We start from the raw sequence: 26,127 nt of genomic DNA on the forward strand, positions 1-26,127 counted from the left end.
ACTCTTAATGACTGGCAGAACAAGTAGAGAGGAAATCAGTAACAACATACACAAGAATTGACAAGACACCAAAAAATTTGACCTAAATGATATTTGTAAAAAATTCCACCAACACCAGAATGTATAACCTTTTCAAGTAGACAAGGAATGCTTACCAAGACAGACTATATTCTAGGCCATAAAACAAACCTCAAAATGTATTCAAACCACATGAAGTATGTTGTCTATCAAAACTAGAATGAGATTGGAAAAAAAAAAAAAAAAGAAGGGCCAGGCGCTGTGGCTCACGCCTATAATCCTAACACTTCGGGAGGCCGAGGTGGGTGGATCACATAAGGTCAGAAGTTCAAGAAAAAAAAAAAAAAAGAAATATATCTCAGAAACATCAAAATATTCAGAAACTAAATAAAACTGTTCTAAATAACCTAGTGGTTAAAAAAAATCGAAAGATAAATTTTAAATTATTTTTAATTGAAAATGAAAATATGACCTTTGAAAATACACAACACGATCTTTGAAAATATACTAAGGTAGTACTTAGGACATTTAGATCATTAAAGGTCTAAATTTTAGAAAAAAGTCTCAATCTAAGACCTAAGTCTCTACTCTAAGACAACAGAATAAATGCAAATTGAAAGCTAATTAAGCTAGATAAATTAAATAATAAAGGTTACAGTGACATAGAACCTTAAAAAATAAAAATCAATGAAATAAAAAGCAGATCTTGGAGAAGGTTAAAAAAAAGAATTCATAAATCTTTAACAAACTAATCAGAAAAAAAGAAAATATAGATGATAATTATCTAGATTAAGACAAGAGATATCGTCAAAGTTTACAAATATTTTAAAAGTGTAAAAAGGGAATCTTCCTGACTCATTCCATAAAAACAGCATTACCCTAATATCAAAACCATACAAACACATCACAGGAAAAAAAAAAGCTACAGGTCAATGATCATAAACATTTTGTGAGATACCAAAAATCATTAACTAAATTGAATCCAGCAACATAGCAAAAGAATTATACGTAACAACAATGTGGTATTTATGCGAAGGTATGCATATCTGGTTCAACTTTTAAAAATCAATTAATGTAACCCATCATATCAACAAGTTAAAAAAATAACATAATCATATTAATAAAACGGTCAAAGCATTTGATAAAATCCAATGCACATTCATTATTAAACACTCTCAGCAAACTAGTTATAGAAGAGAACTTCCTCAACTTGATAAAGAATAACAACAAAAATTCTATAGTCAAGACCCTATTTAATGGTGAAAAACTAGAAGTTTTGCGAACAAAATCAGGAATAAGGCAAGTATTCTTCTTCTCACAACAGCTTTTCAACATTGCACTGGAAGTCCTAGGTAATGCCGTAACACAAAAAAAAAGGAAATACAAAGTATATAGATTGAGAAGAAAGAAATAAAATTGTATTTTTTGTTGAAGATAACATGATTGCCTGTGTAGAAAATCCAAAAAAGTAGACAAAAAATTCCTGGAACTAACAAGTGATTACACCAAGGGTGTAGAATACAGGCTAATATACAAAAAAAGTAAATTACTTTCTTATATATCAGCAATGAACAAATAGAAGTTAAAATTAAAAACACATTAACATTTACTTTAGTAGCCCCCAAATGAAACATTTAGCTATAAATCTAACAAAATATGTACAAGATCTATATGAAGAAAACCACAAAACTCTGATGAAAGAAATTTTAAAAAGTACTAAAAATGAAGACATTCAAAGTTCAAAGATAAGAAAGCTCAATGTTGTTAAAGTTTCAGCAATATCTAGGTATATTTCTGGTTATCACAACTGAGAGTGTGTCATGGCATCGAGGAGGCAGATGTGAGGGATGCTGTTTAGTATCAGATAACATACAGGGGAATCCCCCACGACAACAACAAAAAAAATCATCTCGTAATGTCAATAATGCCAATGCTGGGAAATACTCTATCAATGGAACAAAATTCAGAGTCCAGAAATCTGCATTTCATATGGTTACAAGACTTTCTCCAAAGGTATGAGGGTAATTCAACAAAAAAAGAATAGTCTTTTCTATAAATGGTATTGGAATAGACTAATATTCATATGACAGAGAGAAGAACTTTGACTTTCTTATCACACCATGGCTCTAAATTAATTCAAAAATTAATCATGATTAAGAATCACATACTTAATATAATACATAAAACTTCTTATCTTTTAGTATGAAAGAAAACCTTTGTGACAAATGGTTAAGCAAAGATTTCTTAAATACAAAATTAAAAACACAATCTATAATAGAAAATATGATTGATACAGTTTGGCTCTGTGTCATCACCAAATCTCACCTTGAATTATTATAATCCCTATGTGTCAAGGGAGAGACCAGGTGTAGATAATTGAATCATGGGACAGTTTTGCCCATGCTGTTCTCCTGATAGTGAGTGAGTTCTCAACAGATCTGATGGTTTTAGAAGAGGCTTCCCCCTTCACTCAGCACTCATTCTTTCCTGCTGCCCTGTGAAGTGGCAGTAATGATTTTAAGTTTCCTGAGGCTTCCTGACATGGTTTGGTTGTGTCCCCACCCAAATCTCATCTTGAATTGTAGTTCCCACAATCCCCACATTTCATGGGAGGGACCTGATGGGAGGTAATTTAATCATGGAGGCAGTTTTCTTTGTGCTGTTCTTGTGATACTAAAAGTGAGTTCTCATGAGCTCTGATGGTTTTATAAGGGGCTTTTCCCACTTTTGCCTGGCACTTCTTGCTGGTGTTATGTGAAGGACATGTTTGTTTCCCTTTCTACCATGATCGTTAGTTTCCTGAAGCTCCCACAATCATGCTAAACTGTGAGACAATTAAACCTCTTTCCTTTATAAATTACCCTGTCTTGGGTATGTGTTTATTAGCAGCATGAAACAAACTAAAATTGTAAACTGATACCACTGCTGCTGAAAAGATACCCAAATATGTGGAAGTGACTTTGGAACTGGATAACAGGCAGAGGTTGGAACCATCTGAAGGCTCTCAAAAGAAGATAGGAAAATGTGGAAATGTTTGGAATTTCCTAGAGTCTTGGAGGGTTCAGGAGACAGGAAGATGTAGGAAAGTTTGGAACTTCTGAGAGACTTACTTAATGGCTTTGACCAAAATGCTGACAGTGATATATGGACAATAAAGTTCAGGCTAAGGTAGTCTCAGATGGAGATGAGGAACTTGTTGGAAACTGGAGCAAAGGTCACTCTTGCTATGCAAAGAGACTGGAGGCATTTTGCCCCTGCAATTGATGTTTGTGGAACTTTGAAGTTGAGAAAGATGATTTAGGGTATCTGGTGGAAGAAATTTCTAAGTAGCAAAGCATTCAAGTGAACTGAGTGCTGTTAAATGCATTTGGTTTTATATATTCACAAAGTTATGGTTTGGAATTAAAACTTATGTTTAAAAAGGAAGCAGGGCGTAAAAGTTGGGAAAATCTGTAGCCTGACAATTTGATTGAAAAAAAAAAAAAGCCATTTTCTGAGAAGAAATGCAAGCCTGCAGCAGAAATTTGCATAACAAGAAGCCAAATGTTAATTGCCAAGACAATGAGGAAAATATCTCCAGAGCATGTCAGAGATCTTCACACCAGATTTTTCCTTCAGAGACCTGGAGGCCTAGTGGTAAAAATGGTTTCCTGGGCCAGGCCCAGGGCGCCCCCTGCTCTATGCAGCCCCAGGACATGGTGCCCTATATCCCAGCTGCTTCAGTTCCAGCCATGACTCAAAGGAGCCAATGTCCAGCTCATGCTATTGCTTCAGAGGGTGCAAGCCCCAAGCTGTGGCAGCTTACACAAGGTATTGAGCATGCAGGTGCAAAGAAATCAATAATTGAGGTTTGGGAACTTCTATCTAGATTTCAGAGGATGTACAGAAATTCCTGGATGTCCAGGCAGAAGTTTGCTTCAGGAGAAGCCCTTATAGAGGACCTCTGTTAGGGCAGTAAGGAAGAAAACTGTGGGTTCAGAGACCCCTATACAAGAGTCTCTGCTGGGGTGCCTAGAACTGTGAGAAGAGGGCTACTATCATCCAGACCCCAAAATGGTAGATCCACCAACAGTTTATACTGTGTGCCTGGAAAAGTCGCAGGCACTTAATGCCTGCCCATGAAAGCAGCCAGGGCCTGTACCCTGCAGAGCCACAGAAGTGGAGCTTCCCAAGGCCATTAGAGCCCACCTCTTGCATCAGTGTGAGCTGGATGTAACACATGGAATCAAAGATTATTCTGGAATGTTAAGATTTAATGACTTCTGCATTGCATTTTTGGGCTTGCATGGGGCCTGTAGCCCATTTGCTTTTGCCAATTTCTCCAATTTGGAATGTCTATCCAATGTCTGTACCTCCACTGTATCTAGGAAGTAACTAACTTGCTTTTGATTTTACAGGCTCATAGGCAGAAGGGACTTGCTTTGTCTCAGATGAGGCTTTGGACTCAGATTTTTGAGTTAATGCTGGAATGAGTTATGACTTTCCAAGACTGTTAGAAGGGCATGACTATGTTTTGAAATGTGAAGACATGAGATTTGGGGGCCATCAGAGTGAAATGATACAGTTTGGCTGTGTCTCCATCAAAATCTCATCTTGAATTTTGGTTCCCATAATCCCCACATGTGGCAGGAGGGACACAGCGGGAGGAAATTTAATAATGGGGGCGGTTACCTGCATGCTATTCTCAAGATAGTGAGTTCTCGCAAGATTTGATGGTTTTAATGGGGCTTTTCCCCCTTTTGCTTCGCACTTCTCCTTGCTGCTGTCATGTAAAGAAGGACGTGTTTGCTTCCCCTTGTGCCACTATTGTAAGTTTCCTGAGGCGTCCCCAGCCATGTTGAACTGTGTGTCAATTAAGGCTCTTTCATTTATAAATTATCCAGACTCAGGTATGTCACTATTAGCAGCAGGAAAACAGGCTAATAAACCTCCCCAGCCATGAAGAACTGTAAGTCAATTAAGTATCTTTTCTTTATAAATTACCCAGTCTTGGGTATTTCTTCATAGCATTGTGAGAGCAGACTAATATAATGATAAATTTGAATTAAAAATTAAAATGTTTTATTTGTCTAATGATACCATCCAAAAAGTAAAAAGACAGAAACTAAGAAAATATTTGCAATGCACACATCTGACAAAGAACTTGTATCTGAAATTTATGAAAAACTTACCAACAAATATTTACAAAGGCAGACAACGTAATAAAATGAGCAAGAAGATTTGACTATATACTTTACAAAGAAAAGGTACAAATAAGAAGCACATGGAAGGATGTTAACCATCAACAATCATTCAAATAAGTGCAATGAGATGAGATACTACACCCCATTCCCCAAAGCTGGCTAAAGTGAAAAAGATGGACAACACCAATCACTGGGAGAGCAGATCAAAGAGACCTCTCATACAATGGTCATGAGAATGTCAAATACAATAATACTTTGTAAAAAAGTTTGGCAGTTGGTTTTAAAGTTAAACATATAATTACCATATGATCTAGCAATTCCACACCTACATATTTACAAACAAACAAACAAAAAATATATATATCCCCACACAGTTTTTATGCAAACATTTAATGCACCCCCAAATTTAAGCAATCTAAATATTTATTAAGTAAATGAACAAAATGCTATATTTCCATACAGTAGAGTACTACTTAGCAATCAAAGTATATAAATTATTAATACATGTGACTATATGGACGAATCTCAAAAAAAATCTAGACAGACAAGAAGCACCTAGACACACAAGAATACATATCATATAATTCATTCTATATGAAATAATAAAAAACAACTGGAACAAATCAGTAGAGAGGCCATAGATTAGTGGGTTGTCTGGAACCAGAATTTATAGCAGGAGGGTAACTGTAAAGGATGAGAGAACTTCTTGTGTTGACAGAAATGTTCTGTATATTGATTGTGATGACTGATACCTGAGTGTATACATTTCTCTAGGATGAGTACATTTAATTTTACATACAGCATACTCCAAAAATTTAATACATTTTGGGAATACAGAATGAATTCTCAACCTAGCACTCATGGCATTTATATCCTGGAACTCAATTCAAAAATGTACTTGTAAATCTAAGAGAAGAAAGAGGAATATGTTTAAAATGTATGTTGGTTGCTATTGGTTATTTCTGACATAGCATCATAGGCAAAAGACAGGCATGGTTTTCTTTTTTAATAAAAAGTTAAAGGCAACATAATAGAAATAGTGTATCTTATTTGTATTGGGAGTACTTCATATATATCTGTTAATAGCACGTAAGGAATTATAAATAGCATACTATACTTATCCTTTATAGAAATTTGGATTTTATAAGTAGTGATGGAAAGCAACTCAAATAAAATTCATAAATGCTATAATTTAAAGATATAAATAATATTTAGAATTATATTTACATCTATACACATGTATATCCCATTGCATACACACAGGCCCCCCAAAATATTTGCTTACCTAAGACAGGTTAATCTCCACCCATTGCTTCCTTCCTCTTAGGACTCCACTCCATCAATTTTTTTTCTTTTTAAATCTTTAACCTTTCTAGACCGGGGCTCTTGACCATAAATTTAAACGAGCTCTACTTCTAAGCCAAAATACAAGGAAAACCAACAAATAAAAATGTTTCCACTTGAGAGGTCCCTCTATCTACAGTGTTGTCTCTTATTTTTATCATCTAAACTCCTCAAAGGCTTGTCATCTGTTTCTTTTCTTTCACCTCTCATTTATTTCTCATCCTATAATCTACCTTGTTCTTCCATCGCTCTGTTGAAACGACTCTTGTTAGTGATACTTTCTTGTTGCCATATGAAGTGGTCATTTATGAGTCCTTATCTTGTTTGTTCTGCAAACTTTGAAAATGTTAGCAACTCCCTCTTTTGCAAACTGCTCTGAATTTCCTAATGTCTTTCTTTCCAGTCAATTCCCTTCATGAGCTTTCTTTATCCCTTGTGTGTTAAGGTCTCTCAAAGCTGAATTATTTTCTCATTCTATATATTCTCTGATATCCTACATAGCAATATTTTCAATGATCATCTATATACTTAGGACTATATACTTATATGACTTTCAAATTCATCTATTACCAGCTTTCTCATAAGTTCCCCACCCTGTATTCAAGTGTCTGACAGGGTCTGATCTTACACAGGCAGTATGAGCTTAACATGCCCAAAACTAAAAATTTTCAACCTAACCATGCTTCATGTCTTAAGTTTACTATTTCAGTGAATTGCCAAAACCAATACTTTTGACTCCATGCAGAAAAATATATTCTAGTATATCAAAACATACTTATGTATATAAAATATATATGCATGTTTGTGGCACACACACACACTCCTTTATCAATAAGCATCCACTGCTACTCTTGTATTCCCAAAAAGTCGCTGGTTTCTCTTCCCTTAATATTACTCAAAACCATCAAAATCTCTCTATTCTTACCCATGCACTTTAGTTTGGGCTACAACATTCTCATTTGGGTAACGAAAATAGCTATTTAACCAGTTTACATGTTTCTAACATTCTCTCCCATCAATTCAATTTTTATACTTTAGCAAGAGCAATATTTCTAAAATGAAAATCTGAACAAATGTCACTTCTGTAGATAATACCTTTTAATGGCACCAAATTTCCTTTAGGACAGTGTGGCAGATAAGGTCCTTTATGAGCCTTCCTATGAAATATAATCATTTTTTATTAAATACTCTCATACAGCTCCCCCCTAACACTTATATTTTCTCAAATGAAAGACTTTTAATATGTGATTCCATCTGCCTCTTTCATGCTAACCTCTCCGTTCTGACCTGAGATCCCTGACCTTTGAGAGAACTCATTAGTCCAATAAGTCTTCCTTCACTTAATACTATGGAACTATATGCCCTTGAATGTACTTTCCTATTATCATTTATTCCATTCTAACTTATCATACTATTTTGCAATTAAATCATCTGTTCAACTGCTTACTAGAACTATGTCTTACTCTCTCTCTCACTGTTACATTACTATAACCAAGCCGAGTACCATGTCATACAAAAGAAGGGACTGTGATACACTAAGAAATACATTTGTCTTTCTAGCTGGTTCCTGGCACGGAGATCCTAAAACCTTGGGATTTTCAGGGTGATAAGAATGTCTGTAGTAGCTATAAGACCAGTGTGGGAACTGATCATCAGAAAATCCAAGGCATGAATAAAGTGTTGAAACTTTCAGCCTCATCCATCCAGCATCCAATGGCTTAATAAGTTACACCTATGTAATGAAACTCCTAAATGAAGGGGTTCAGAAAGTTTCCAGGTTGTTCAATACATAGAAGCGCTCGAAGAGTGGCCAGTGTCATGCTCAGAGAGAGCATCAGTCCTTCCCTCCCCATAACTTGTCCTATGTTTTTCTTCCAACTGTCCATTCCTGAGTTGTATCCTTTATGATAAACAAAGAAACATAAGTAAAATGTTTCCCTGAGTTCTGTGAGCCATTCTAGCAAATTATCAAACTGGCAGTGGAGACCAGTTGTCTGTAATGGAAACTCATAACTCTGTAATCAAGTCAGAGCAAAACATGGGTACCCTGGGGACCCAACACTTGCAACTGGCACCTGAAGTGAGGTCAATCTTCTGAGACTAAGCTGTTAAACTTGTGAAGGCAAATATTAACTCTGATAAGTTATTTCAGAATTGAATTGAATGGTAGAACACTGGTGTGGTGTCCAGGCAGCTAGAGAACTGGTTGTTGATGCAGAAAACTCTCACACATCTGGTGTCAAAAGTGTTGTAAGTTGAAACAGTAATAAAGAGGAATAAAAGATTGGTCTAGTATTCATATATAACAGTAACCCCAAAGTAAATTTTGTAAAAGGTAAAGGTTCTTTGACAAGACAAAATTTGCAATACTAGTAACAAGCACTTCTTCTAAAGACTAGAAATTAGAAAACCTGAATCCTAGCCCTGTATAATTATAAAAATAATGCAGCCAATAAACTCCCGGAATATGCCAAACTCTAATCTAAGCACTATGCAAATCTGATGTCATATAATATATATAACAGTACTATGAGGTAGGAATTACTTGTGTATCTCATCCATAAATGAAAAACAATGAGGCACAGAGAGATGAAGAGACTTGCCCTAATTAACATTCTTAAGTGACAAAGCCAGGGATCAATTCATACAGCCTGATTCCATAGTATGTGCTTCTAATTACTCTGCCTTAGTGTTAACTTAAATTTTTAATCTAAAAAGACAGAGAGAACAAGAAACAGAAAAGTCTGAACTAAATAATGTCTAAGGAAGCATCCAGCTATTAGATTTACACTTTTCTCAAAAATATTTTTGTTGTGAAACTGAACATACTAATTTCATTTCAAATGGCATCTTAAGATACATAATTTGAAAAACAAATGTGGAGTCACCATTTCTATATTTTACATGATTTTATTAATATATACTAATGAAATCTCCCTTTAATATTTGCTTTTTAAATAGCACTTCATCATACTGAACTGCTTATAATCCTATAAATGTCCTGCAGTAATCCTGAGTGTTCTTCACCAAGTATTTCCAATCAACAAACAAGGCATATCTTTCCATTTCCTTAGGTCATTTTAAATTTCTTTCAGCAACATTTTGTGATTTGTGGAATACAAGTTTTTCATCACCTTAAACTTATTCCTAGGTATTCTATTGTTTTAGATACTATTGTAAATGGAATTGTTTTCTTAACTTCCTTTCCCCTTCGTCATTTCTGGTGTGTAGAAACACAACTGATTTTCATGTGTTAAACTTTTAATCTGTAACTTGGCTAAATACTTTCAATAAATCTGTAGTAGGCTACTTTGACAAGGCATTATAAGAAAAAGACAAGCTCAAAACTGAATTCATAGAGAAAAGACAATTCTCAAGCATCAAATCACAGGAAATAGAAAAGTACAGAAATCTGAAGGCTTGCATGCACAACCACTTCCCAACCGCAACTTAAGAAACAAACAACTGAGAAGGCCTTTCAGCAACAAATACCAACTACATTCAGCCTTGCAGCAAGTGGTAAACTAAGTGTTTTAGCCATACTCACTAATAAAAACTCAATAAAGTGCCTCCAAGCAGAGATAAAATAAAGCTATGATTGTTTCAGGCTATATGGTTTAGGGAAAAGAGACCACAAGATTTCTTCCACCCTGGTTTGATAAAATGAATATATCTCTGCAATTAAATAGAAGGACAGAGGGACAAATATGAGGTTCAAAGCATTTAAGCATATTAAACCTAGAAAGTAGTTCTCTAGTTTTACAAAGGCAGATTAGTTAAAAAATTTTTTGGAAAAAAAAAAAAAAAAGTAGTTCTCTAAAACAACTGTGGACGTGGCCTTAATAGAGCTGACTACTATCAAAGACAAGATACCATGGGGAAAGGATTCCCTGTTTAATAAATGGTGTTGGGAAAACTGGCTAGCCATATGCAGAAAGCAGAAACTGGACCCCTTCCTGACACCTTTGGACCCCTTCCTGACACCTTACACTAAAATTTACTCCAGATGGATTAAAGGCTTAAACATAAGACCTAACACCATAAAAACCCTAGAAGGAAATCTTGGCAAAACCATTCAGGACATAGGCATAGGTAAGGACTTCATGACCAAAACACCAAAAGCATTGGCAACAAAAGCCAAAATGGGACCTAATCAAACTCCATAGCTTCTGGACAGCAAAAGAAACAGTCATTAGAGTGAATTGGCAATCAACAGAATGGGAAAAAATTTTTGCAATCTACCCATCCGACAAAGGGCTACTAGCCAGAATCTACAAAGAACTAAAACAGATTTACAAGAAAAAAACAAACAACCCCATCAAAAAGTAGACAAAATATATGAATAGGCACTTCTCAGAAGAAGACATTTATGCAGCCAACAAACATATGAAAAAATGCTCATCATCACCGGTCATTAGAGAAATGCAAATCAAAACTACATTGAGATACCATCTCAAGCCAGTTAGAATGGTGATCATTAAAAAATCTGGAGACAACAGATGCTGGAGAGGATGTGGAGAAATAGGAACACTTTTACACTGTTGGTGGGAGTGTAAATTAGTTCAGCCTTGTGGAAGACAGTGCGGTGATTCCTCAAGGACCTAGAAAGAGAAATTCCATTTGACGCAGCAATCCCATTACTAGCTATATATCCAAAGGATTATAAATCGTTCTACTATAAGGACACATGCACACGAATGTTCATTGCAGCACTGTTTACAATAGCAAAGACTTGGAACCAACCCAAATGCCCATCGATGATAGACTGGACAGGGAAAATGTGGCACATATACACCATGGAATACTATGTAGCCATAAAAAATGATGGGTTCGTGTCCTTTGTAGGAACACGGATGAACCTGGAAACCAGCATTCTCAGCAAACTGACACAAGAACAGAAAATCAAACACCACATTGAGTTCTCACTCATAGGCGGGTGTTGAACAATGAAAACACATGGGCATAGGGAGGGGAGCATCTCACACTGGGGTCTGTCAGAAGGAAATAGGGGAGGGACAGAGGTGGGTGGGGAGTCAGGGAGAGATAGCATGGGGAGAAATGACAGATATAGGTGATGGGGAGGAAGGCAGCAAATCACACTGCCATGTGTGTACCTATGCAACAATCTTGCATGTTCTTCACATGTACCCCAAAACCTAAAATGCAATTAAAAAAAAAGACAAGACACCAAAGGAATCATTACCCTTAACTGTAACTATTGGCTACCTAAAATGACTCCTGGGATCCCCATTTTTTGTAAACAGGAAGCAGGTTCAGAAATGGTATGATCTTCAAAATCCATTTTAAATATAGCCAACAGATATTGAAAAATAAAAAACCTACAAGACCACAAGGAGCAATGGACTAGGAACCCTGTCAAAAAACTCTGAAAAGATAATCATGGTAAATGAAACGAGCAATCCCTACTCCCAGGCAGAGGCTCTTATTTAATCTATCCAGTGAGATTTTAAAATTGATACATACTAATGATAGCTGTGTGTCTCTGATTCTTCCTTTTTTCCTATTGAGGATGTTTACAGTAAATACCCTACCTTTGTCTCACCACTGTATACTAGGTATGTTGGGAATAAACAATTTAGATTTTAGTTCTACTTCTTCAGGTCAAAAGGGACCATGCCTGGACCTGGCAATGTAGAGACTGCAGCACATTATTCCCCTTCTATTACCCAGTGATCCTGGACTTTTGAACTTGAGGCCATGGCTGGATAGAATTTTCAGATTTTCTCCCAAGAGGACAAGATATGTTAATTTGCCTGTGAGACACAGACTTTCAATATTTGGTGAACAAAAGAGAAGAATGTGGTATATTTGTGCTATTCACTAAGCATTTCCTTTTGTCTTCCCTTCTAAGTTCATACATAGGCTCTCACTCTCTGGCCCCATCATGACTGGATGGGTCATGTAGATATAAATTGAAACTGAATGTGTCACTTCCAGGCCAGAGTATTTAATTACAGATACATATCTAACAGGGCTCCCTTTCACTTTGAAATGGTATCAGGTAATGCTCCACTTTGGAATTACACTATCAGTAGAGTTCCCAGGGTGGGGACAACATAAAACAGGGCCCCAGGATAGACCTCAATGAATATATAGCATGAGCAAAATATAAATTTTTGCTATTTGAAGCCAGAGAGTTTAGGGCATAACCAAGCCTATCCTGGCTAATATATGGTTACGCTGCTTCTATCCATTCATAAAGTTTTGTATTTCATATCTTTGACAGTCTGGTATTTCACCACCTAAAACAGCATAATTGTTATTAAATTATCTGTGTACTTCTTCTTAGATGCTCTACATGAAGTCGATTTAATTTTTACCTACCAACTTTTATATCATTGAGAAGCATTACTAGGAAATTCTTACATATGTTATTTATGCTATGACACATCCATAAATACTCTTCAGTTGCTTTGTTTAATGTAAAGCAGTTAATCACTTAGGCCTTCTAAGATATTAAATCAAGAAAAGAAAAAAATTTGAACAGGAACATTCAAACAGAAGCCAATGTCTGTAGAGAATGAAAGCTAACGTAAACATGCATAAGTGCTTTAAAAATTCAAATGTTATTTATAAATCTTATCCCACTAAAAATGATTTACTCACCACAATGCATTCACAGTTATCTCTATACTTCTGTTATTTGGAGAATATATTATAACTGAGAAATTAACATAAGAATAATCATTAATGTGGGGGAGACCCACATATTTCAGGCCTTTAGCCCTATTTTGAGTCTGCCATAAAATTCTCAATCTTTGAGTGTACATAAGCATATTTTTTCTCCAAAATACACCAAGGAAAGTAAATGGAACAGAACTGAATAAACAGTTATAGAGCTCTCGGGGAGAGAGTCAGGAGAAAAGTATAAATATATAATGGATGTGGACTTTTATTACCTGAGCATTTAGCAACTCCTCACACTTGTGTGCTTGTTTCTCAATTGCAGAAATGTACTGTTTTTCAATAGCTTCTACTTGTTGCTTAACTGAAGACTGCAGTAGTGCCTGAAAATAAGCAAAAAAGTCATTTGGATCACAGACAAAACTTGGAATCTACTGTTGGCATGATAATTTTTTTGACAGTTGAATATAGTGTAATATGATATTCTTCTAAATTACAAAATATGTATTTGTTCATACCTAAGCACATTTATATATAACACTACTTTCAGCTTTTGCTTTTACATTTGCCTATTGCCAAGATAACAGTTTTTTGGCTCAGATCTTCCTTCCACACATATTCTCCTTAAAAAGGCCAAGTCATAGAAGATGATAGAGAGGGTGAGTAGTTCTGTTAAATATAAATTTGGTTCAGTGAAGACCACACAGGATGAAGAGTGTATGAAAGCTGCTAAAAAAAAAAAAAAAAAGAAAAAAGGAAAACGAAAAAAAAAGCCAGACATATTTCACTGGCTGACAAAACTCCACATCCTCTCGGCACACTGTAATATCCCATGGGCCAAGCATGATCTTCAAGACCACAAGTCAAGTAAAAGCAGATGGAAATTCTGAGCAACTTCAAACATAAAAGAACTGCCCCCCAGGAAGTTCACGCCCCTAATGTGAAAAGGTACAAGCTGAAATATGTAAGTCAGAGTCTCAAGACAGTACACATGAAAAATAATAAAACTTGGGAGACAGGGCATACTTAGTTAAATACTATAAATGCTGGAAGTCAAGTCAGACAAATATAAAGATATTACCGCTGTTCCAAGGAAAACCAAATCAGCATTTGAAGATGTTCCACCTAGTCACTTCCTTATTGGAGATGCTTAGAATATTATTATATTTTTTCTTCCGCACTGTTGAGCTTTCTATGTTATATTAACAAGTTCTCAGTAATATCTTTCATGCTATTTATAAACCCTAAATCATTCTATAGGAACTCTACCAAATATCCTATTTATAAATGTCTGTTTAAATAATAAACTACTCATAATCAAAATACTAAGTTGAAACAGATACGTCTTATAGAAAACAGACCATTGGCACATTCACCCAGAAAAAAAAAAAAAAAAACAGCCAAATCTCTTAATCTCTGTTATGAAAATAGATTTACTTGGTTGGAAACATCATGCATTAAGATGCTAGATAAATAGGAATGTATTTTTAAAAGCTGACACAAAAATATTTTTAAAACTTCTAAATAAGTCTCAAATTTTCAAGTAAAAAACTTTCTTGTGCAAATGTAAGAATGTCTGATGGTGCTACTACTCCTACAATTCAGTAGTCATCACTATGGAGCTATAAAATTATTAGCAAATTAGTCAAGAAAAATAAAGCTCTGAGTTTTACCAAAATATAAGGAAAATGCTTACTAGAACTGCTTTAGCCCTTGATTTACAGGGTCTTCCAAAGATTCCACAATGATTAATTTATGTAAGACACAAAAACTTAATCCTTTTAAAGTGTGAATAGATAAATCTAATTTACCTGTGGGGAAACATACTATTTGTAGGAATTTCAGAAAAGTTAAAAAATAGTACAGTTATAAAAAATTCCCTTGGAATAATCACAGCATCTTTTGTAAAGAGAAAAAAATGCCCTTCTTTTTGGAGACTTGGGATATTATACAATCATTTTGCTTAACAGAAAGAGCTGTTTTCACTCCCTTATTTGCCATGGTTCCAAATAATCCCACAATTTAAATATTTAATATTTAAATACTCAATATTCAACTGCAATTTTTAATATATTATATCCTTTGGAGGACAGGTAAGTTAATAATATTCTCTCTATATAATTAAGAAACACAATATGAATAGGGTATTATTCCTCTAGTGATGGATTTGTACAACATCTACTCATTCTCTTTGAAATGTCAAGGAGGCTAACGAGTAAAGAGCGAGCCAAAGATGTGATTAGGTAGCATAAAGAAAAGCTATGCAAAAGTAAATGGCCTCATATATTTCAAACATCTCATCTTAGCCCCTTTCAGTCATTTAAATCCATAGATCAACAAAAGGGACACAGAGGTAGGTATATAAGGATTTTTTTTAAAGTCTTCCACATTGAGCTCAGTCTCAAGTTGAAGATAATCATTCCCTTGATAATCACACACTATAGGTATATCAGTGTGTGATTATCAAGGGTGACCTGTTAGACTCCCCACTATACACAAAGAACATTGAATAGATAAGAATAGCTGTTATTCGTAGATTCTGGATATTAGTCCTTTGTCAGATGTATAGATTGTGAAGATTTTCTCCCACTCTGTGGGTTGTCTGTTTACCCTGCTGACTGTTCCTTTTGCCATGCAAAGCCTCCTTAGTTTAATTATGTCCCACCTATTTATCTTTGTTTTTATTGTATTTGCTTTCCGGTTCTTGGTCATGAAATCCTCGCCTAAGCCAATGCCTAGAAGGGTTTTTCCAATGTTATCTTCTATAATTTTTAGAGTTTTTGGTCTTAGATTTAAGTCCTTGAACCATCTTGAGTTGATACGTGTGTAAGGCGAGAGATGAGGATTCAGTTTCATTCTCCTACATGTGGCTTGCCAACTATCCCAGTACCATTTGTTGAACAGGGTGTCCTTTCCCCACTTTGTTTTTGCTTGCTTTCTTGAATTGTGGTATTTTGATGGAAATTGTGTTGAATTTGTAGATTGCTTTTTGCAGTATGGTCATTTTCACAATACTGATTCTACCCTTCCATGAGCATGTGATGTATATCCATTTGTGTCGTCTATGATTTCTTTCACCAGTGTTTTGTAGTTTTTCTTGTAGAGGTCTTTTGACTCCTTGGTTAGGTATACTCATGTATTTTTTTTTTTTTTTTTTTTTTGCAGCTATTGCAAAAGGGGCTGAGTTCTTGATTTAATTCTCAGCTTGGTTGCTGTTGGAATATAGCAGAGCTACTGATTTGTATACATTAACTTTGTATCCTGAAACTTCGATGAATTAATTTACCAGTTCTAGGAGCTTTTTGGGGGAAGCTTTAGTGTTTACTAGCTATACAATCACATCAGCAGCAAACAAACCGTGACAGTTTGACTTCCTGTTTACTGATTTGGATGCTCTTTATTTCTTTCTATTGTCTGATTCCTCTGACTAGGATTTAAATTAGCAAGAAAAAAATAAACAATCCCATGAAAAAGTGGGCTAAGGACATGAATAGGCAATTCTCAAAAGAAAATACAAATGGCTAACATTAAAAAAAAAAAATGCTCAACATTACTAATGATCAGGGAAATGCAAATAAAAACCACAATGCAATACCATCTTACTCCTGCAAGAATGGCCATAATCAAAAAATTTTAAAAAATAGATGTTGGAAGGGATGTGGAGAAAACAAAACACTTTTATACTGTTGATGGAAATGTAAACTAGTACAACCACTGTGGAAAAACAGTGTGGAGATTCCTTAAAGAGCTAAAAATAAAAATACCATTTGATCCAGCAATCCCACTTCTGGGTATCTACCCAGAGGAAAAGAAATCATTATAGGAAAAAGATACTTGCACTCATATGTTTATAGCAGCAAAATTCACAATTGCAAAAATGAGGAACCAGCCCAAATGCCCATCAATCAACAAATGGATAAAAAAAAACTGTGGTATAAATACATGATGGAATAGTACTCAGCCATAGAAAAGGAATGAATTAATGGCATTCACAGCAACAAGATGGAACTGGAGACTATTATTCTAAGTAAAGTAAGTCAGGAATGGAAAACCAAACATCATATGTTCTCACGCACAAGTGGAAGCTAAGCTATAAAGATGCAAAGGCATACGAATGACACAATGGACTTTGGAAAATCAGGGGAAAAGAGTGGGAAGGGGGTGAGAGATAAAAGGCTACAAATTGGGTTCAGTGTATAATGCTCAGGTGATGGGTGCACCAAAATCTCACATATCACCACTAAGAACTTACTCATGTGACCAAATACAGCTAGTTTTCCCAAAAACCTATAAAAACAAAAAATTGAAAGCAAAACTAAAAATAGCTGGAGCATAGAAAGCCGAAATTAAGAGTGGAGCTAAATGATTAGGCAAGAAAGCAGGTGTCAGGTATTAAAAGAACTTGTATGACAACAAGGAGTTTAAGCATTGGTCCTACTGCTCAACAGTGTGATTACTAGTGCCACAGTCTATGCAATTTCCAAAACTGTCCACTGTGGATATACAATTACACATTGGTACTAGCCACTTGCCTTTATAACTTGCTCTATTATTATAAAACTGAGTATTCATCTTCCAGTGTAATATATCATAATACACAAAGACTCCTTTACATTTCTCACAGCATCTCATAATACAATCTTAACATTCCCTGATTTGTTCTTTTCTTCTGTAACTGTCTCTACAGATACCCAAGACAAACAGGCCTTCCTTGAGCTAATACAACAATTTAAAAAAAAAATGAAAGAATAATTTCATTTCCAACCTATTTTGAACTATTCTAAACATCCATAAAGCATTACGACTCTGACAGTATATACAGATAGAAATACCAGATACACACCAACATATTCTATATTAAAAAGTATGCTATCAAGGGCAGGAAATGTTCTGTTGATTTTGAACATATTTACGTCTTGGCCAAAGTTGTGTCAGAGATTGGCAGTATTATCCAAGAATATTTCGCTAACCTTGAGGGAAACTATTACACTTTAAGAATAATTTTTTGGCAGGGTGTGACGGCTCACATCTGTAATCCTAGCACTTTGGGAGGCTGAGACGGGTGGATCACCTGAGGTCAGGTAGACCAGCCTGGTCAACACGGCAAAACCCTGTCTCTACTAAAAATATAGAAATTATCCAGGCATGGTGGCAGGTGCCTGTAATCCCATCTTATCGGGAGGCTGAGGCAGGAGAATCGCATGAACCCAGGAAGTGGAGGTTGCAGTGAGCCGAGATCGTGCCATTGCACTCCAGTCTGTGAGATGAGAGTGACTCCATTTCAAAAAAAAAAAAGAATTTTTAAAGTGTTAAAAATAATTGTAGATCTCTTTAGTACAGGAACTATAACTTCATGAACAGCTTCTTACAGACTACCTTGTACATAACCAGCCCATGTAATAGCTACTTGGTAGTGATGATCCCCGTGTGAAAATTGATTATTAAGTAAATATATACTATCAACAGTACCAGTATTTATTGAAAAGATCGCTAAGCTTCAAATTACAACTACCAAGTCCAATCACCAATATTGTTACCAAGTTCATTCAGCCCTATTGGAGATCTCATTTATTTAAGTTCTTATCTAAGACAAGAAATATTCATTCTTTTTACTCCGTGGGGCTGAATTGTAAATAGTGTGAAGGACTGTAAATTCTGGGAAGAAAAAGTATGTTGTAAGCTCATAGTAAACAAAGCTATTAAGTCAAAAATCATGCCATACCACTCCAACAGTGAATAAATGTGAGAACAAGATGTATATTTATTTAGTAGAACTGAATGCATGTTAGAATTTGAAGGGCGTAAGTATAGCCAGTGTAGACTACTGCAATCCATACTAGAGTCCACTTTCCCGACAAATCCACAGATTTACCCTCCCTTGAAAAAGCCCCATTGTTACATATCTGATTCTAGCCTCATCCAATTAAATGACCGTGCAGATTTGCAGAGCAGCTGTGTCTAAGGAACAAGAAGGTCTTCAACATATTACCATGTTTGCACTGATTATGTGACCATAAAGAAATCCTACACAGCTAATTTTAAGCAAAAATAATTAGATTATTTTGAAAGTCACAAAATATTTTATCTAACAACCTACTAGGTCATGCTTTACAAATGGAGGACAACATAAAGATATGGTGCAAGCAGGAAGCAAAATGTCTAACAATCGTAATCACTCAACTAAAATTTAAGACCTAGGAGAATATGAATCTGTGTTCACCTCACTGATATACCCAATGCACCTACAAGAGTGCCTGACACATAGAAGATACGTGACAAATATGTTGAGTCACTAAATTAATTAATCATGATTTAGGCAAGCCTGATTATTTTTCTCTTCATAGAAAAATTATTAAAGCTTTTATGTTGATTATACTCATAATTACACACTTAGTTTAGCTTATTGACTATAGCAGTATATACAAAAAAAATCATAAAGTATCATCTGAGATCAAGCACAATTTCACCTTTCTTGGAAAAATGTGAAATTGTTATTTAAACACCTATTTTTTCCCTTCTAAAAAATATTTCTATTATTTCTTGTCTTTTCTCATTTTTAACTAAAAATCAAATGAGCAAAACTGAAAGGTAGTTGCCAAATGAATAAGCTAAAGCTGTGAAGAGATATTTTTGTTTCTTTTCTGCTGCAAGTCCTCTTTTTCAGCAAAATATTACTTCAAGTTTTGTAAGGATATTAAATTGTTAGCCTGTCTTATAATACCCTTAAAATTGCAAATAAATTATGTTTGTTATTCAAAAAGAGAGCCTACTGACTGAGGTACATTTGTAAAAATGATAAATCTCAGTCATTTTACAGAATCATTCATCTATTTTTCCTTCATAAACTTTACATACCTGTCTCACAAATGAAGACAGAAACTGTGGTTAATAAATGTGCCAAAATCACATGAAAAGACGCAGTGGAGCAAAAAAATTGAGTTCTACTCATTTGGATGCATTTGTCTTAGCTATTCTAGCCCAGTAAGCAGATTTCTCTTTTTGTAGACTAAGAAGCTATTTCATTTCAATCAGTCACTCAATTATTCATTCATTCTTAATTTAGTCAATATTTTCCTAGACATTGTCATAGGTATTGGAAAAATACCAAAGGCATTCAAATGCTATTAAAATTTTCTCAATTAATGGGCAATGCAGAATAATGAAAACACATAGCATTGATTTTTGTGGGCTACACATATGCAAGGAAGTTAGAAACTGACAATACACCATGCGTGAACTATTTTGTATATGGTCTAGAATTAAAGACAATGCATTTCTTCTCCATGGTAGTGTAAGAGTTAATCCTAGTAAGTACTACATGAGTCTCTTTTTTTACATGTTCTTACAAGCAGTATTGTAAATATACTTACTATCAGTAGTAATTATATACTAACTGCAAGTACATCTATGAAGTAATAATTACTTGAACTTCATCTGGACCCTTTATTAATATACATTTCTTCTACAATACTTACATTCTACATTTTATCATGAATAGGCTAGTAAAAAAAAAAAAAAAACACTACCAAAATGAAGAAATAGTGTCCAAATGATGGCAACTGACTAGATTTGGCTCTGAATGCTGCTCTTGGTTATCCCCAATGACTCTTGACTTAATTAAATGTATCTTTAGCCAATTTGAAGGTCTAAAACTTCAATCTATAGCTTTGTTTGCTTATAATTCAGGAGAATAAACTGATAGCTTGATTTAACTCATGCATACACACACATAGACACATATCCATGTACTTCAAAAGAGCTTCAGATCAGTGAGCCAATAATCTCTGAGGTACATATGTGGTTGTATTAAAGAAGAAATACTAGGCAACTCTGAAACAGTATTATGACATTTCAAAAAATTCTGTTGGAATATAAAAAATAAAGTGAGTAAAATCTATGATCAAGAGGTGATCTAAAAGTTCAATGTAAAATTCTCTGTAATTCTCTGGAAGTGTAATTCTCTGGTACAAACACTTCAATTTAGATTTAAGAATCTGATTTACTCAAATCTGGATCCAAATTCAAGTCTGGGGTCATGGTCTCCTGCGACCCAGCTTGGCAGAAGTTAGGCAACATTCAGATTCTGTGAAGTCAACCTTTGGGAAAAATGAAGGTACATGTTTCTCAAGAGTAAATTATAGTTGTCTGAAAAGTGACACTGATGGAAACTATTACCTAAAATTTTGGAAAAACTGAATCAAGAAACAAAAGAGTTCTCTATTCTTTTTTCCTTAATTTAAAAAAGGAAGAGAAGTAGCATGGTCAAGTTGAGGCTGCTGAAAAGTTGTCCTGTTATAGATCTCAAGCATTTGGAATTGCAATGAATCTCAGATTTTTCTGTGTATTTGAATTACAGTGCAGTGGCAGTACACAATTTAAAAAGGAAAATGTTAAGTTACGGGTGTAGATCTAAACGTGAAAATTCAATACAGTCTAGCCATGCTATAAAGTGCCTTAGAGGCTGTGAAAGCCAAAGAAAATCTTCAGGACATAGGGAAACATTCCTGTTGGCCTTGTTGTTAAGGGAATCTAGTAACATAAGAATTGTTACCTCAAACACCACAAAAGTCTCCCAGTGAAAATTTCTTTTGTGCCATGGACAACACATTAAAATTAAGAAGTTTCTAAAATTAAGTATAGCACAGACTCTGCATGTCTGCCTTCCAAATACTTTAACCTTCTGAAAGGCTGCCATATGGATATCCCTCTCCCTCGGATGCCACATTATTCCTTGTGACTTGAATAAGAGTTACAGTTTCAGTCAAAAAAAAAAAAGGGGGGGAGGAAGAATTCTGACTGAAATAATCATTCATACAATTAAGTACAGCACCTAGTTAATAATACAATAAATGCCTATGCATCTCATTTTCTAAAATACAAAATCACTGAACATGGGAAGAAATAAACTCATCTAGACGTCTAAAATATTTGTTTTAAATACACATTAATTAACTTTGCAAGGAGGTGGTATACTTTGCTGAAAAGAGCCTAGAATCAAGCCTTGAATGATGTAGTTTTTATTTACAGCTCCTCTTCTGTTTGTTTATATATGTTCCATCAAGGCATCATGTTTCTCAATGTATCAGATTCTTCATCTCATTTCATATATGAGGAGAATAAGAGTTTCTTATCTACCAATGATGAAGGCATTCTGGGAAATTATGGCAATTAACTTATTTTTTTACATTAATGATGAAATCCTGTAGATTATTCTAATAGTCTGTTGATTGAGAATTAAATTACCTACTTTTGATGATATATGAAATTCATGTTATGTGGATTCAACTTGGGATCAACATTATTGATTTAATTATGAGGTTTATGATGATTAAATATTTTAAAAATTATAAATATCTTCAAATTAATATTTTCCTCCAAATTAATTCAGTTCCATTCATAAAATATACATCTCAAAGATTAGAGTCCTCATACTGAAAAGCCATCAACATCAAGAAAGAGATTAGAGGTATGACTTAAATCAATTTTATTAGAGAAAACATGTTAAGACTAAATTTTGAGTCAACCTAAATTTTGAGACTAAGAGAATAGTTTGTGAACTTAGATGACAAGTATAGATACTTCTATTAGTTCTTTCTCAGTTAAAAGTTAACATTAGTACGTTACAGATATAATTACATTAAGGGTGAATAAAAATATTTAAAATCCATTAGTCTGGGCACCAAAAAATTAGAAGAGATACCATCCCAAGAACAGATGCAGGGCCAGAGGTCCCCTGCAGTGCCAAGTTCTAGCTTGACTATGAGTTGAGAAGAAGCTTCAGAGGAAGAGACAAGGCCATCCAAGTGACTCAGGGGAATTATTACTACAGTAACTGGTATGGAAATACCTCACATTAATAAAATGGCATCTAGTAGTGCTTGCTGATTTAACAATAGCTCAGATTGGGTTGTTACAAAATTATGAAAAAAATTTGGCTACATGACTATCCTCCTAAAAAAAACAAAATATAGTAACCATTGAACTTGGTGATCTGAGTAAAATGGACTAAATCAGACTATGGATTATTTCTCAAATGGAATTCCTCTCTGCTTACTATAAGGCAACTTGACAGTCAACTTACTGAAAATCAGAAACAAGACAATTTTATCCATATTATCCCATCCCTGGAAAAGACAAAGCCTGGGGGAAAAGGGTAGACTGATGTCTAGATACCAACAGAAGCAAAATTAATTTTTATAATACATACTTCTATATCTTTTGAATTTTGCCTTAAGTGCATATGTTACTATGAAAAAACATGATATGTGATAAGGCAAATTATTATATTTCCTAATAATTTATCCTTGGTATAAACATCCGTATTCTCATAAATCAAGTTGCCCAAAGTTGATTACCTAGAATGTAGGGATTAAAATCAAAACCTTCATTTTAATATTGGGTTGCAATCAGAAACAAAACAGACATGTTAAAATGCTCTTCTCCTAAAGATTCGTTATTACATCTCTGCTTTTCTTTTCAGTGTGCTTTAAAATTCAGAATAAATAATAAATTTAAGCGTTCTCGATATCTTTTCAAACTGAAAAGAAATTTAAAAATCAAAAGTAGACTTTGATAGACCATCATCTTGACAAATAGTTTTTGTGTACATAGCCTCATTTGACTTAGAAAATTTAATAAGCATAATATCTAAATTTCATCAGTTTATCTCCCTTGCATGTACACAACTATAGTAAGTGACCTTTCACTAACTATTGGTATCTAATAAATAAAAATAAATCTGTAACACATGCATATATAAGTATTTTTCCTACAGTATAATTAGGTAGTATTTTTAGGCACTACCTAATATTGAAAATGCTTGAATTTAGATAAACCTTACTCATGATTCAGTTCATTAGAATAATGAAAGATTAAAAACCAATTAATTGATATATTATATTGATTAAAATTGTAAAAGAAATATACCCTTTACAAATGCTACTGTATAACCCTTCCTCCAGAATTATTATTGACAACAGAAACCTGCTGAATAAGTTTAGAAGCAGATTTGAAAAAAAAACTTTCAACTTCAGAACAGTTCAAATCTCAATCAGGTCAAAATGAATAATTTCATTATGGACTTTGGAAGATACTGATGATATAGTAGGCTAAATTTTTTATGTGATAAATAAACAGAAATCTGTAATTAATAATACTTTGGTAGAATGGGACTGACATTAGATACAACATTCAAGTCTGAGCAACATTAGTCACAAGTATAAACCTGATGCAGTATAAAAAGGAAAAGTTCATTTCAGTAGGTGAAAAATTATTAAGAAGAAAAAGGCAGTTCTTACATGTCTTATAAAAGAACTAACTAAACTATACATCTTAAGGTTTTTTATCTTTGGAATTATTTTCAAGGGTCTGCTATGCAGCAGAAATCTGAAATTTTTATCCTTAAAACAGAATGAAGTCTTCCTCTACATTCTCTTGACTGTCATCTAATGGTCCAGTCACAATACAAAGGCAAGCTTTAAATCTTTATTAGAACAACTTTTCTGGCAAGGTGTCCAATGCCTTTTGATGTTGGCCTGGCTAAAAAAACCACAAGAATAGCCTTGCATGCAAAATTCTGGCTAAGCCCAGGAAACTCAGAGGTACACAAGAAGTATTCTCAACTACCAAATCTTTCTCAATTCTCCACTGAGGTTAAGTTTGGTGGGAGGCATAAGAAAGGACAAGCCAAGTCATTAGTTCCAAACCAATCACTAGTATCTCGCTAGCATGCTATTAGGCCAAACTCTGCTGGCAACAGCAAACGTCTTTATTTGTCCAGGAAAAATCCGATCATATGATAAAATCTGGAATTTATGAGAATCCGTATTCAATTAAATAACTAAAAGTATAAACTTATTTTATACCTTTGGATTAACAAAATGGTGGAAATCAAATAAAGATATGCTGTCAGGCCCTCTCACATATCTTAATTTTTACTTTGTCTCTCTTTGAGCAAAAATTTAGCAATATCTATTCAAGAAAAACATATCAAAGGAAGAGAAAACAAAATTGTTTCTCTCTCCTTGGAAAAGAGCTTTATACAATACAAGTAACTCTACACCCTGGGAAAAAAATGGTCTCCTAAATGTAGTATGTTCTCCCTTACAAAACAGCACAAATAATTCAAGAGTTCAAATAAAATACTAGCAAGTGTATGCTTTTGAAATATAAGAATACAGCAGTCATGTGACACTAAAACTGGCATGTGACATATTTTACATTGCTAAAATTCAAAGCAATCCTTACCCAAAAGAATTTAGAGTATATCTGACCTTTTCAGAAAATGCACAGACGACTAAAACTCTCAACAAAATAAACATTGATTCATGTAGGAAATTAGTAATATTAAGAATTTTCATTACACAATTATTTTAGAGCAGCTTAAGTGTATGTAGCAATTTTGCATCATTTTTCCAAGTAGCAGAAATCTCAAGTGCCTAATAAGTTAAAACTTCAGTAGACTTGATTCAATTCCCTAATATTCAAATATAAGAGGAAGAGAAAAATATCAGAAAATTCTCCTCATAAAATGATCTAAGGCTTTAGAAAACAATCTACTCATTCCTTACTTTCTCATTAAGATAGTAAAGTATTTATAAGTACTATTCAAGTGACCAGCATTGACTGGTTTTTGGCATCTGGAACATATTACACAGAATTAAAGATCACCAGTTTAGTCAAGCTTCAGAAACAAAGACTGCAAAAGCAAAAAGAGTTTGTGTGTCTGTATGTCTAGCTGTAGCGGTGATATCTTGAAATGTGTAGGTACTTATAAAGATAAGTTTTAAAATGTATTCTCCTTGTCCAAATGCATGCAAAATAAACACCAGAGGAAAACCCTAGAGTTTGAGAAGATGATATTAAAAAAAATAAAAATAAACCCTTCTGGTTTCAAAATGAATGTAATAATAATTTTCACATGACCAAAAAATAATAC

General features: G+C 34.3%; 1 protein-coding gene across 14 annotated transcripts in view; it reads right to left on the minus strand.

Annotated features, from left to right (window-relative positions):
- Nucleotides 1-26,127, minus strand: part of CCDC91 (coiled-coil domain containing 91) — a 387,119-nt gene that overhangs the window by 164,814 nt on the left and 196,178 nt on the right. For 12 of the 14 annotated variants that reach the window (XM_032283654.1, XM_032283609.1, XM_032283556.1 and 9 more), the window contains one exon: nucleotides 13,466-13,573. The exons of the other annotated variants lie outside the window; for them this stretch is intronic. In XM_032283654.1, the coding sequence (XP_032139545.1) occupies nucleotides 13,466-13,573 (108 nt within the window). The remainder of the gene's footprint in view (nucleotides 1-13,465; nucleotides 13,574-26,127) is intronic. 14 annotated transcript variants of the gene reach the window in all.

Source organism: Sapajus apella, unplaced genomic scaffold (genome assembly GCF_009761245.1).
Source record: "Sapajus apella isolate SASKATOON/1434 unplaced genomic scaffold, GSC_monkey_1.0 scaffold2, whole genome shotgun sequence".
Lineage (NCBI taxonomy): Eukaryota > Metazoa > Chordata > Mammalia > Primates > Cebidae > Sapajus > Sapajus apella.